The sequence below is a fragment of the Loxodonta africana genome, chromosome 2, assembly GCF_030014295.1.
Source record: "Loxodonta africana isolate mLoxAfr1 chromosome 2, mLoxAfr1.hap2, whole genome shotgun sequence".
Taxonomy (NCBI): domain Eukaryota; kingdom Metazoa; phylum Chordata; class Mammalia; order Proboscidea; family Elephantidae; genus Loxodonta; species Loxodonta africana.
The window spans coordinates 215,899,271-215,913,757 of record NC_087343.1 but is presented as its reverse complement, the minus strand read 5'-3'; the positions used below and the strand labels follow the sequence as shown (position 1 = coordinate 215,913,757).

The window sequence follows — 14,487 nt, the reverse complement described above, 5'->3', positions numbered from 1 at the left end:
CAGTCTGGTGAAGGAGGGTGGCGGGCAGGCCTTTCTGGTGGCCCTGAAGCCTCACTCCATCTCTTTGAACAATGGTGAATATGGCTGCTCTCCTCCTGAGTATTTCCCAGCTGTGTGTTACCTAATGGCTAGAATGGAAGTCTCAAGCATGACCCATTGTACCTCCCTGAGTTCAGTAGGGAATTTAATCAGGCTCTCAGCACAATGTTTCTAAATGTTTTGATCATATAACCAAATAGAGTGACTTACCCAAGGTCACATAACTAAGTAGTGGTACAAGTCAGGACCCAAAAAGAGTTTGTAATGGTTAGTAACCAGTATTGTTGTTAGTGGCTGTTGAGTGAGCTCTGACTCATGGCGACCTTGTTGTAATAGAATGAAATGTTGCGTGGTCCTGCGCCATCTTCACGATCCTTGGTTTCCTTGAACCCAGTGTTGTGGATATTGTACCAATCCATTTCATGAAGGGTTTCCCTTGTTCTTTGCTAACCCTCTACTTTACCAGGAGCCCTGGTGGCACAGTGGTTAAGCACTCAGCTGCTAACTGAAAGGTCAGCAGTTAAAACTCACCAGCTGCTCCAAGGGAGAAAGATGTGGCAGTCTGCTTCCATAAACGTTACAGCTTGGAAACCCTGTGGAGCAGTTCAGTAGTTCTACTCTGTCCTGTAGGGTTGCTGTGAGTTGGAATTGACTCAGTGGCTGTGTGTGTGTGTGTGTGTGTGTGTGTGTGTGTGTGTGTGTGTGTGTCTACTTTACGAAACGTGATATCATTTTCTAGTGACAGTACCATTTCCACTGTGGCCTCTCAGCCTGATAGCTATGATTTTAATAGTCTCTTTCAAGTCTTTTTATTGCTCATTATTAGTTTCCAGGTATTCAGATTCAAAGTTTATATACGTTAATCATAATTAGAAGGATTCCTGTTCAAATTTTCGGAGAAACTGGTAGAGAAGCTGTTTTCCTCAGTATCTGTAAGTGCTACCATTTTACAAAGTGGTATCTTTCCCCCTTAGGTGCACTTAGAACTACCTCCCAGCTCGCTGGAAGTACAAACTCAAGAAGATCTTAATCTGCTCAAGTCAAGCAACTGTAGAAGATATGAAGTCCTTATAGAGATCCTGACAGCCCTTGGCCTAAGTTGTGAAATGAGACAAGTTCCTGCCTTAACCCCTCTCCACTTACTGTCAGCTGCTGAGGTGAGTGTGATCCCAGCAGGGGAGAAATCACCGCAGGGTGTCTTTTATGGAAAACCTTGGCCCTTTTTCTTAATTGTTCCATTGCGATTGATACATTTCTATTTTGACTTTGTGTTTGGAAACCATCTTAAAGACTTCCAAATACAGCTTTTTTTTTTTTTTTTTTAGTGTTTGGGAAGGGGGAGAGAGGAGACTGTTGGAATTTATAGTTGGTTTAGCTGCCATCCAGTGGGCCTGAGACTCACTGCGACCCCACGTACAACGAGCGAAATGCTCTCTGGTCCTATGCCATCTCCATCATTGGTTGCGGATCAGACTGTCTCGATGCATAGGGTTTTCATTGGCTGACAGACTTCCTGGTCTGTCTTCCCCTGGAAGCTCAGCTGAAACCTGTTCAGCGTGATAGCAGCATGCAGGGGTCTCCTGACAGACAGGTGGTGGCTGTGCACTGACTGGGGATGGATCCCAGGTCTCCTGCGTGGAAGGCGAGGGTTCTACCACTGAGGCACCACTGCCTCGCTATTGGAGTTTGAAGGTGTTAAATCTTAAGGTTGTGGCACTTCATACTTTAGAGTCACTGTTTGATGTGTAAAGAAGATACTTGGAAACCAAACTTTGATCATTTGGCATAAAAACATTTGGTTTGATTTGGGCTTTTCTCAGCAAACCTTGGGACGGGAAGATCACAACTTTTGTTTTATTTGTGCTGACGACTGCCATCTTGTGGTAGAAGCAGCTCTGGATTTCAGCTCATGTCTTTCCTAGCCGTGTCTGAGAGGAAAATGCCCAAGGAGATGAGAATGTATTCAGGCATTTTCCTGACCTTTTGTCTGCATTTGATGGCGTGACTGATACCTGGTTGTGGGCAGGTTGCCAGGTTCCCCAGGTGTGCCTTCTCTCTAATCCCCTTGCTTTGCCCAGCTGTCAATTTCTTGTTCTGTGGGGCACATTACTTTGTGGGTCTATTTCTGTTGTCTCCCTCACACAGGTAACTTTGTGAGTTTAGTCCAGGTGACTCTCAACACCAGACTCACCTGCTTGCCCTTGAAAAGAACAAATCAGACCCTGAAACCCACATTTTTAAAAGAGGAGGCATTTTCCTTTGGCTAAACTCTTGCCCTTAGCAAACTTCGGTTTCGGAGGAAAGCAGAACCGTGAGTGATGAGGGTGTGATGTGCTTGCTTAGAGAAGCCTGGTATAAACTCTGAGAACATTAAGGATTCGGATACATTATAGGGTTCTTTGAGGACTGGATGAAATAATAGATGTGAAAGTTCAGTAAATGGTGTGACTTAAATGGGAGTGCAATATTATTAGGTTCCTGGGAGGTCTAATGAGTTAATGTCTATAATGTGACTAACTAGTACCTGGTGGAGGAGTCCTAGTGGTGTAGTAGTTAAGTGCTTGGCTGCTAACTGAAAGGCTGGTGGTTGGAACCCACCAGCTGCTCTGTGTGAGAAAGAGGTGGCAATCTGCTTCTGTAAAAATTCCAAATCAAACCCATTGCCATTGAGTCGATTCCGACCATAGCGACCCTATAGGACAGAGTAGAACTGCTGCATAGGGTTTCCAAGGAGTGCCTGGTGGATTTGAACTGCTGACCTTTTGGTTAGCAGCTGAGCTCTTAACCACTGTGCCACCAGGGCTCCTCCGTAAAGAGTACAGCCTTGGAAACTCTGTGGGGCAGTTCTACTCTATCTTACAGAGTCGCTCTGAGTCGGAATCGGCTAGACGGCAGTAGGTTTAGTGCGTGGTGGTGGTTGTTAATTGCCATTGAGTTGGCTCTAACTCATGATGGCCTTATATATACCAGAACAAAATGTTGCTTGATCTTGCACTGTCTTTACTATTACTGGCATGTGTTGAAGCCTGTTGTTGTGACTGTTCTGCTTTCCAACCTAGGGGATCATCTTCCAGCACTGTATTAGACAATATTCTATTGTGATTCATAGGATTTTCACTGGCTGATTTTCAGAAATAGATCACCAGGCCTTTCCTCCTAGTCCATCTTAGCCTGGTAGCTCTGTTGAAACCTGTCCACCGTGGGCGACCCTACTGGTATCTGAAATACCAGGGGCATAGCTTCCAGCATCATAGAAACACTCAAGCCACCATAATTCAACAGACTGACAGATGGATGGTGGTTGCTTTATGTACATATACAGAAGCACTGCAAACAAACTCCAGACGTAACAAACTCCTTGTCACATCATAACTCAGGAAAAGAGTAATTTTCAGAAATGTTCATTTCTCATCTGAGATCCTCAATTGGTCTTGTTGATCTTTTTGGATACCTATGCTGTGGCCTGTTTTTTTTTTTTTCCTGTTCCTAATCTCTGCTTCGATTTTGTTTTACTCTGGGACCCCAAGGACTGAGCAAGTATATGTGTGATTCTTGTATATGCCCTCATTTCTTAAGGGCTGGTAACTCCTCATTGAAGACTTTGAATCTTCTGTAGGGTGAAATGTAAGAATTCGGGGTTTTATATTGTGTTTCCCTTGAATGGAAGTTCTCTAAAGGATTATGGTACAGATTGATGTGAAGACAGGCACCCACTGACTGATGGTCTTTCTGGAAGCAGCTGGATGACTCCTCCTGCTCTTCTCTGATGCTGAGGCTGAGACATCTCAGAGTTCCTTCCTGGCACTGTGCTGGTGCCTTGATATTTATTGATCTGGTCGACAGAGGCTGGGGATAGAATTGGCTGGTCCTTTCTATTTGGTTTTCTTTCTTGCAGCTCATCTTAATAGATCTTGTTGGCCCCCATAGAATGAAGTTGCATGGAGAGCACCGTGGCACTTGGTCATCTGCTATCTGTGTCTTCCACTTAGCTAACTCATCAGCCTTATGAGCTTTAGAGATGACAGATGCCTCCGTGTGCTCTCTGCTGCCCACATTGGTCTTTTTTTTGTTGTGTTTTAGGTGACAGTTTGCACAGCAAATTAGTTTCTCACTCGGTAGTTTGTACACAAAGTGTTCCCTAACATGGCTGTGTTCCCCTCCGTTGTCAGCACTCTCTCTATTTCCGTCCGAGGTTCCCGTTTCCTTTCATCCTGCTTTTCTGTCCACTCCTGCCTTTTCATCTTGATCTCATAGAATTGATTGTTCTAAGGCACATGTTCATCTTGGGTGTTACTGTTTATTTTATGGGCCTGTCTGTTGTTCAGCTGAAAGGTGGTCTCCAGGAGTGGCTTCAGTGCCAGGTCAGAAGACTGTCTTAGGGCCGTAGTCTTGGGGGTTCGTCCAGCCTCTGTCTGATCAATAAGTCTGGTCTTTTTTGTAAATTTGATTTTTTGTTTATGTTTTTCACCTACCCTGTCCACTGCTGCCTGCTTTCATGTGAAATACTCTGCACTGCTGGGAAGCAAAGATGTCTTACCACAAGGTGTCGCTGGAGAGTTAGGCTACTTGGTGTGTAGGACCCTAGAACTGTAAAGTAGTTCTGAGATTTAATTTTTTTCTTGTATCAATTTAACAGAGCATCATTTAGCAGTTTTCCATTATATTGTTGGCATTTTCTTTTGGTTACAAAGAAATTATTTAAGTGTCATAGCTAAGTAATATCTTTCATTTAACATTTTAGCAGTTCTGTTCCGTCACTTGGGGTCACCATGAGTCGGAACTGACTCAACGGCAACTAACAACAACAGCAGGCACTATTATGGTGTCCCTGAGTTGTGCAAATGGCCCATGTGCTTGGCTGCTAACCAAAAGGTTGGAAGTTCGAGTCCATCCAGAGGTACCTTGAAAGAAAGGCTTGGCAATGTGCTACTGAAAAATCAGCCATTGGAAACACTATGGGGCACAGTTCTCCTCTGACACTTATGGGGTTGCCATGAGTCAGAATCGACTTGATGGCAACTATCGTAGGCACTCTTGTAGTATGGAGTATGACAGAACAGAATAAATATACTGGTTACCCGAATCGTTTTACTGCATACCAGCTGTGTTTTCAAAGTTTGGTCGTCTGACTCTTGCTCTTTATAGTGCACAGCACAGAAGATTTATGAAGCACCTATGTGCTTCCTTGTTGCTATAGTATGGATGGAAAAAATAGCTCGGTGATCTGCAGTGATTCTGGGTGGCGGGATTAGGGGCATTTTTATCATCTTTAAAACTTTCTCTGTATTTTCCAAAATTTCTATAATGAATGTATGTTACTTTTGTAATGAAAAAAACCCTCAAAGAATAGTCATACCCTTAGCATGAGGTAGCAATGTGTTCTGAGACCTTCACTGATACCCAGACACATAGCATTTGATTCCTGCTCTCAAAGCCAGTCCCGCCTGACTGCGTAACGACGACAAGAGCATTGAGAGGCTCTGCTGAGATGCAGCTCTGGGTGGCCGAGCTGGGCTTCCTCTTTGACCGAGGCCTACACCCTCAATCTAACCTGCCTCAGCAAAATTGTCATCGCCGTTTGCTGCCACCAAGTCGGTCCCCGACTCATGGCAACCCCATGTACAACGAACAAAATGCTACTCGGTCCTGCACCATCCCCATGATTGGTTATGGTCAGACTGTGTGACCCATGGGTTTTCATTGGCTGATTTTCAGAAGTAGGTCACCAGGCTTTTCTTCCTAGTCTTAGTCTAGGAGCTCTGTTGAAACCTGTTCAGCTTCAGAGCAACACACAAGCCTCCACTGACAGGCGGTGGCTGCATATGAGTGCATTGGCTGGCAATCGAACCCAGGTCTCCAGCATGGAAGGTGAGAATTCTACCACTGAACCACCAAACATCAAATACATGCACACACACATGTCCATAGAAAAATGACTGGAAGGACATACAGAGTATATAAGGTAGATCCTGGGTGGTGTGATTAGTCTGGGTGGCGATTTTAATCATCTTTTTAAACTTTTTCTGTATTGTCCAAGTTTTCTGTAATAAACATGTATTACTTTTATAATGAAAAAAACCACTTGTTAAACAAATGACTGTATGTCATTGGCCTTTGAGTGCGTCCCATACGTGGTCCAAACTGAAATACCTAGAATAGGCAAATATATAGAGACCAAATTTATTAGTGGTTACCAAGGCTGGGAGGGAGGGGGAAGAGGGACTTAGGGGACATGGAACTTCTGTTCAGGGTGATGGAAAAATTTGGAAATGGATAGTGGTGTGACGCCTGCACAACGTGATGAACGTAGTTAATGTCATTGGATTGTACGTGTAAAAAATGTTAAAATGGTAAAGTTTTGTTATATACATACTTAAAAAAAAATACTTAGCACAGTTAAAAGAAAAAAGAAGGTAAGCAAGGAACTCCTGTAGATATCGATACTTTAATATTTGACATCTATATTAATACTCAAAGAGGTGGAGCTTTGTTAGTAAATTACTTTACTGTGGTAATGACTTTGTACAGCTACAACTATTAGGTTTAATTATAAGCCCTCAGGTTAGTGTAGGCCCACTCAGTGACTCAACTCTCCATTTGCTCCTGTGGGTGAGAGGTGCTGTTGGTATTATTTCAAAATTCTTATGCCCCCTCCCTGACATGGTGGTTCTGGTTTTTTGACAGGACCCTTTGATCTATTTCTTAAAGAAGACCACATCCATGCTGACATCTACATAGTAAAACCCAGTAGCTGTCAAATTGACTCGGATTTCCTGTGTGCAGAGTAGAACTGTGCTGCGTAGGATTTTCAGTGGCTGATTTTTTAGAAGAAGATCTCCAGGCGTTTCTTCTGAGGTGCCTCTGGGTGGACTCCAGCCTTCAACCTTTTGGTTAGCAGCTGAGTGCGTTAACTGTTAGCACCACCCAGGGACATGTATACGCTGAACTCTTCCCGAAGCATGCTTTCCTTGGTCATAGTGCTTCTTTTCTGGAGGTGTTGGTAGGAGTGAGAGATTATGATAAACTCCTTAGCTGACTGCAGCGTTTTATTGTGGAGCGACTTGGCGGTCAGTCAGGCCAGTCTTCTGCCATTGGTGACAGGAAGCTAGCAGGAGCACACCTTTACTGTGGGGGAATGTGAGTGTGTTTGTGAGAGACACTGATTTGATAGAAAGTGCACAGTTCTTTCCCTTGCAGATCTTTAAGTCCAATAAAGAAACTGTTTTATTTCCATTTCTCTGCGTTCCATTTCCATGTTTATTTCTGCCAAAAAAGTCTCAGAAAGGAAGAGGAAATGTCTGTGAGGAGTTTGTGCTTAGAGGGGCGGCTGGTTGTTTTGGAGGGGCCAGGGCTAGCAACCCGTGCACACGGGCAGAGCCGGCAGCACCCCCCACCCTGCCATCCCCAATTCCCAGCCATTCACCCTGCAGAGCTGGGTGCCCTTAGGCCCCTTGCAAAACCCCTGTCCAGCCAGAAGGAGAAGATGGGGCTTTGCATAACAGTCATGCAAATGATTAACAGGCTGGGCTGCTAACCGAAAGGTTGGTGGTTCAAGTCCAGCCAGAAATGCCTTGGAAGAAAGGCCTGGCAATCTACTTCCAAAAACCAGCAATTGAAAAAGCTGTGGAGCACAGTTCTACTCTGACACGCATGGTGTCGCTGTGAGTTGGAGCCGACTAGATGGCAACTGTTTTTTTATTTTTTTTACTGGTTTTTCAGAAAGATTGGTGGCCCTGGCTCCGGAGCTGAGGATGTCTGGCAGTGATCTCTTACACAAGGACATAGCCACTCAAGATCTGCGGAGCATGAGAGTTTTTGCAAAACTACCAAGCTTGGGATTCTTTTAGGTGTTCATTGCGGCTGATAGCTAATTAAGTGTCTGCAACCTGAGTAATGGAGGCAGGCTGGACGTTGGCAGGAGTCATGGGAGGGGGCATATCGTGTTACTTTGCCTTGGGATCAAGATATAACTGTAACAAGAAGTGACACCTGGGTTTGTTATTAAAGTAACTGGGTAAAAATCAGCATGTTTTGTGTGTCTATATGTATTTAATTTTGGTGGCATGGGAGTTGTGGGATGGATAATATACTATGCTTAAAGATAACTAGTTATAACATTTCATTTTGATTCAACTCAAAGTTATTGCTGTGAATTTTTTTTTTTTCCTGCTCTAAAGACAGGTATTGTTGGTTAGTATAGTTTTGATATTTGCAAACGTTATCAAAAAACTCCTTGTAGAGTCCTTTGGACCCAGGGAATTACTTTTTGATGTTGGTTTCTTTTATGAAGGAATTTAGGCTAAGTCATACCACATGGTTCTTGTTCCTTTTGTAACTAACCACTTCATTTAGCAAGCATTTGAGTGCCTACTAAGTGTAGGACACTGCAAAGGTTTCTGGGAAGCAACAGATAATTTCTCATATTGTAGCATGCTTTCTGCTTTCACATACATCATGATCTTATTTGGGATTTTTTTCGCAGTGGCCCTGTAGGGTGGACAGGAAGGGGGCCTTACCCCTCTGAAGAAATGGGTCTTACCCCTCTGAAAAGGAAACTGGTTTATGGAACACTGAAGAGGCTCGTGTATTTTCTAATGACTTAATTAGAACTCTCCAATTTAAAAAAAAAAAAAAACTTTGCTTGCCATTTTTTTTTTGCATCGTTTTTGGCATGGTACCCCTCCCCTTCCCCACTTTTAATCCTAGCCCCAAATCTTGAATGTACAGTGAGAGAGGAACTTTTTTTTATTGTGCTTTAGAGAGGGAAACTTTTAACATGACTCTGAAACACAGTTTAAAAAATAATTTTGGGGAATCCAAATAGGAGAGAAACTCAGAATTCCAGGTGCACCCTGAATAGCATTTGACATGTGGCTGACGTGGTGTCGTGGCAGGGATTTTACAACACAGCACCAGCTACAGAGCAGCTGGCAGATTAAAGCAAACATTTAAAAGCTTTTATAGCTATGAATGTTTTTAACGGGTCTTTCATATACCTCTTTCTCTCCTTTCTTTCTTTGCCCTTGACCTAAACTGGAAACTTTTTGTTCATTTCAACTGACTTCCTGTTATCAAACATAATACCCATGGCAAAGGGGATGTGATGAGCTTCGGCATTGAAATGGGGTGTTTTTCTTAGCTCCCTTTATTTTATTTTGGAGGGAGGCTTTTCAGCTACTTCACGGACTGTACTTTTGAGTCGTGTTTCCACAAGAATGTTTTAGAGCCACTCGTATGGAGTAAACACTTCTAGCTTAAAATCAAGATAGCAACAGAGGATATGCTGGTAGGAAGTACAGACAAGCACAACTTTTGATGTTTTTTCATTTCTGGTTACTTTTGTAAGGGAGCCCTGGTGGCGTAGCAGTTAAGTGCGTGGCTGCTAATCAAAAGGTTGGCCGTGCAGATCCACCCGCCGCTCTTCAGAGACAGAGGTGGCAGCCTGCTTCCATAAAGATTGCAGCCTTGGAAACCCTCTGGGGGCGGTTCTACGGTGTCCTGTAGGGTCGCCAGGAGGGGGATCGACTCATCAGCAACCAGTGCAGTTACGTTTGTGATCATTTTGGTTTTCCCTGTGTTGCAGCTTTCACTGTCTGATCTTAGGTCTCTAAGTTAGAGGGAACAACTTTCTCAGAAGTCTTCTTCTTGGGGCTGGTGCCCTATCCAGGAAAGGAGGTTTTATTTCGTCGGACTGTTTATATCTATCGCGTACGCAGTTGCAAATTTGTGGATGGGAAACAGGCTCTTTTGGAGGAAAAAAACCCTCCAAGACCAAATGCTTTTTGTCTTCTACACCAGCTCCTTAATAGCTGCCATGTGTGAGCGGTAAGGGATTATGGCCGAACCTCCTGGGGAACTCGATTGAAGCTGTCTTTAGGAAGTCTTGGAACGTTCTTAAGAGCAGATTTTTGTCTCCCAAGTCCAAAAACTACATCGTAGGGAATAAGTCCTCACTGGTTCTGGGTTGAAGGGTGTATCAAGGGCCCCCTGTGACAGGTAGGAGCCGCGGGCCTCCCGACTGTGGAGCTTGTGGAGTCAGCGTGGGAACGCCGGGATCTCAGGCCCGAAGACCGGTTGATAAATGTTACGTTTCAGTTTTGGGGATGTGAATTACAGTTGGGGAAAACACTTTGTTTCAGTGCATGTTGCTTTCCGAATTCTGCTGTCTTGGAAATAGGTCGATAGTGCTTGGGGTGGGATTTCAAGACTGACAGGCAATTTGTGGGCCCGAATGGTGTTTAATCCTCCGTTTCCCTTGGCTGAGTGAAAAGGGTAAGACCACGCGGGGCCCTAGGATAGTGCTGTTCCTGGGCTGGATCTCTGCAGGGAAACCGGGACACTACAAGTCAGAGATTCGCTTGGCTTCCTCGGGAAAGCAGGCCTCGCGTAGCTGGAAAACTCTGCCAAAGTTGCTTTCTCTTGGAGATAAGAAAAGAATGTTAATCACCTTCTTAGTTTTGCTGTTGTGTTGGCTCACCGTAGCTTTCTGGGAGTGAAAGTACCTGTCCAGGTACTGCTCTGCTAAGTTTGGCCACACGCGGCCTTCGAGCCTTGTTGCAGGCACTCTACATGTCTAATGCAATCCTACATAATCACTCGCTTCTGTTGTGTTTTTCTTCCTTAAAATGTTTTCAGACTTTGGTTTAACAACACAATCAGTGGAAGAAATATTGGCATTAAAGACCATAATTTAGATTCTAAAATAAAAATTCTAAACCTCAAACCCCATTTGATCAATTGAGGAGTTTGACTTTAAATGAAAACAACTCAGAGTCTTCGAATCTTGGTTTTAATCTGTATTTTTTGGTTGTACTTGAGTCTTTTCCATTTCAACCATAGGCTGGAGTGTATGGATTTTTTTTTTTTTTTATATTCCTGTGTCTGCTTTAGCCAAAACTATAGGAAAACGTTGTAAGATTGCCTAAATAACTTGCCTTGGTGGAGAGGTCGTTTTCCCTTTTACCCCTGAGGATGAGAGAAGAGTTAGGTAAGAATCTCTGGAGATGTCTCCTAAAAAGGAAGTGTATTTTCCTGTTGACACCTGGAGATTTACAACGTAGTTTTGTTATGTGGGTACATGTTTCTCTTTTAAGCCTCTTTGTATGTTTGAGTGTTGGGAGTTAGGGGTATTAGGTGGAGAGAAGGGTTGCTTCAGCACTATGATTTTGTACCCCTTTCTTAAAATCTGCGATTATTACTGTTTTCATCTTTATACTGGAATAATTTGAAATCATTGATACCTCTCCATACTTAATTTAAGCACAATGAAAGAAAGTGAAATTTCTGCTTTATTTTATTTACTTAAGGGTCTTTCTCAAACTTCATTTTACTTTTGATTTAAGAATTATCAATATAAAATACAGCAGCCTCAAATGTACAAACATGCCGTGGTTTTGAAAGTTTGTGTGCTAAATTGGCTACTTAAAAACTCGGATCTCATTATTTATGACGGTTGGGTTTTCTTACCAGCCCACAAATATTCTCTGGCTTCATAATGCAATTAAAGCATAAAATCTTTCATTTAGAGCTCAGCCGCCATCTTCTGGTACTGTTTCTCTGTCAGATTCTCTCTTGGCGGATCATGAACGCGGGGAAACGCGTTGAGAATCTCTTTGTGCTTCTCCAGTGTACCGCTCAGAATTAAACAGCTATATTTCAGATGTACCTCAAAAAACAGTCATGTTGGATACTTAGTAATACTGTGGTATGTATATGTACCTATGGGGAATTAGTGAATTTCCGTTGGTAGGTTAATACTTTCCTTACAGTTAAGGAAACCTTTTTTTTTTTCCCCCTGCTTTCGAAGTAACTGTTGAACTATACATGACTCAAAGAAAACGTTTTGTAGAAAATTTCAAATATACAAAAGTAAACAAAATAATGCAGTTAACCTTTATGTATCCTCACTCTGCTTCAATTACTGATTAGGGGCAGTCGTATTTCATCTGTTCCTCCCTTCTCCTCCTCCTATATCATTTTGAAGGACACTCAAGATAATTGTATCAGATCTCTCATCTGTAAATATTTTAGTATGTTTCTCTAAATGATAAGAACTCTTCAAAAAACATCACCATGATGCCCCATCACACCTAAAAGAAAACAATTCCTTTGTATAATCTCTTATCCAGTCTGTGTTCCAGCTTCCCATTAGATACACGTAAAGATCGTCAGTATCATCTATCCATTATGTATAAGCCCTGGTGGCGCAGTGGTTAAGGGCTTCACTGCTAACAAAAGGTTGGCAGTTCAGATCCACCAGCCACTCCTCGGAAACCCTGTGGGGCAGTTCCATTCAGTCCTATAGGTTCACTGTGAGTTGGAATCGACTCAATGGCCCTGGGTTTGGTTTGGGTTATTTTCTTTCTTTTCTTTTCTTTAAAGAATAAGTAGCTTGATCCGATTATAAGACAGATACAGTTTTAACTTTTTTGGGGAAACACCTGGAAAGGTGATTTCGATGTCTCCTTTCAATGGCATGTTTTAGCCCCTTTATAAGACCATTCTGAAAACAGCAGCAAATAACCAGTTGTAATAACATGTAAAACAACTCTGCACATTGCAGTTGAATTACCGGGGCTGTGTTCTGACTCTCGCCCTTCCAGAGCTAAATGTGAATTCCTCGCCCTCTCCTTTCTGCATACTAAGTCCTGGGCTTCTTTAGCAGGGACGGTATTGATTTTTGCTCCCTGTGCTTTCAGTTTGGGTTGATGTTTAACCCTTGACCCATCCACTTTCTTATAATAAACAGTTTGTTGATGAGAGCAGCTGCCCAGCAGATTGTTTCCAGATTGTTCTCTCATAGCCGAGGACAGAGTGCACCTTACGTAGAAGTTTGCTTGAAGCTCATGGCTTCTGCTTCTCATGGTTCTCTGCCTTTGATGCTGACTCTCAGCCTCAGAGCATTTTTCTATTTATATCTAGTGAAATGGTGTGAATCTGTGGCGCTAGAAATCAGGCTTCACTGACAATTTTGAATATTTTATTTTATTCTCCAAATGAATGGCAGCAAGATTTTCTAGAACTTTCTGCCACATGGAGCAATTCCTTAATATTATAGCAAGAATTCCTAGCATTCAGTATGTAGAAATTCACATACCTACTGGTACTGTGTAGGGAAGTGGACAGATGCCTTAGACAGAAAGTGGACAGAATCCTTGTCTTTGAATGTTAAAGATTTTCTGCACAATTAAGGAATAAGATAACTTTCATACTGAGGTAAGCATTACTACCTTGTGACTCAGACCCTTTTAAAAATAGATTTCCTTTATTATTTTTTTTTTTTTCTACTTAAGAAAGATACCAGTACCAGGTCCTGTCGAGTCGACTTGGACTCCTGGTGACCCCGTGTGTGTCAGAGTAGAACTGTACTTCATAGGGTTTTCAATCACTTATTTTTTAGAAGTAGATCGCCAGGCCTTTTTTCCAGGGCACTATCGGGTGGACTTGAACTGCCAGCCTTTTAGTTAATAGCTGAGTGTGTTAACTGTCTGTACCACTGAGGGACTCCTAAGAAAGATAAACCAAAAAAAAAAAAACATTGCTATCGAGTTGACTCCAACTGGTAGGTACCTTATAGGACAGAGTAGAACTGCCCCATAGGGTTTCCAAGGAGTGGCTGCTGGATTCGAATTGCTGACCTTTTGATTAGCAGCCGAGTACTTAACCACTGTGCCACCAGGGCTCCCTATGAAAGATAGTATTCCTTTTTTTTTTTTGCAAGAGATAGGTACCTAATGACTTGGTAATATACGTGAATCAAAGCCACACCTAAGTTTGGGTTTTTGGCTGCTTTTCCCATCGTCCCCGCCCTCACCCAGGTGTTACCTAGAACACCCTGACTCCCTGTAGCCACCTTCCTTAAGAATGGAAGGTCAGAGCCTTTAGCATCAGAGCCAACACTTTTTACTAACTGGCCACCAGGGGCTGCTGTTGGAATGGTGAGGCTGAGCTCACCTCTCTAGAGGCACGTTTACTTTGTCTACAACCAGTAAATTTTGTTGAGCTACCAATCCGGGTTTCAAAACTCAGGCCTCACCAAGCAGCCCTCAGTCACCAAGCATGCTTTCAGCTATATCCCTTCCCGCCAGCTATTACGTGGAGCCTGGACACGATTCAAGACCGAAGATTAGGACTTGTGTGTTTTTCATTCACTGCCAATAAACTGTTATTAATACACTGATTCCACATACACGGAAACACTTCATGAAACGCGCTGGAGCTTGTTCTCGGTGAAAGTACGTCCAGCGTTTGGACTGTTCAGGGTCTAGGCCCACAGGAACGGCTCCACGATCGTGGAGATCTTTGGATTTTCAGGGAGGCGTCCTTGGCCTTAGCAACGCAGCCAAATGTAAACACCACGAGGGGTCGTTCAGATCCAGCTAAGATACAGAACGCTAAAAGGTGTTCTTCGTTGTTGCTTTGTTTTGGGGTTTTATAAGGGCTGCATCT

At 43.1% G+C, this 14,487-nt stretch overlaps 1 protein-coding gene across 5 annotated transcripts in view; it reads left to right on the top strand.

Annotated features, from left to right (window-relative positions):
* HLCS (holocarboxylase synthetase) overlaps window positions 1-14,487 on the top strand; it is a 345,950-nt gene that overhangs the window by 84,893 nt on the left and 246,570 nt on the right. For all 5 annotated transcript variants that reach the window (XM_064279451.1, XM_064279450.1, XM_064279449.1 and 2 more), the window contains exon 5: window positions 1,014-1,196. In XM_064279451.1, coding sequence (XP_064135521.1) covers window positions 1,014-1,196 — 183 coding nt within the window. The remainder of the gene's footprint in view (window positions 1-1,013; window positions 1,197-14,487) is intronic.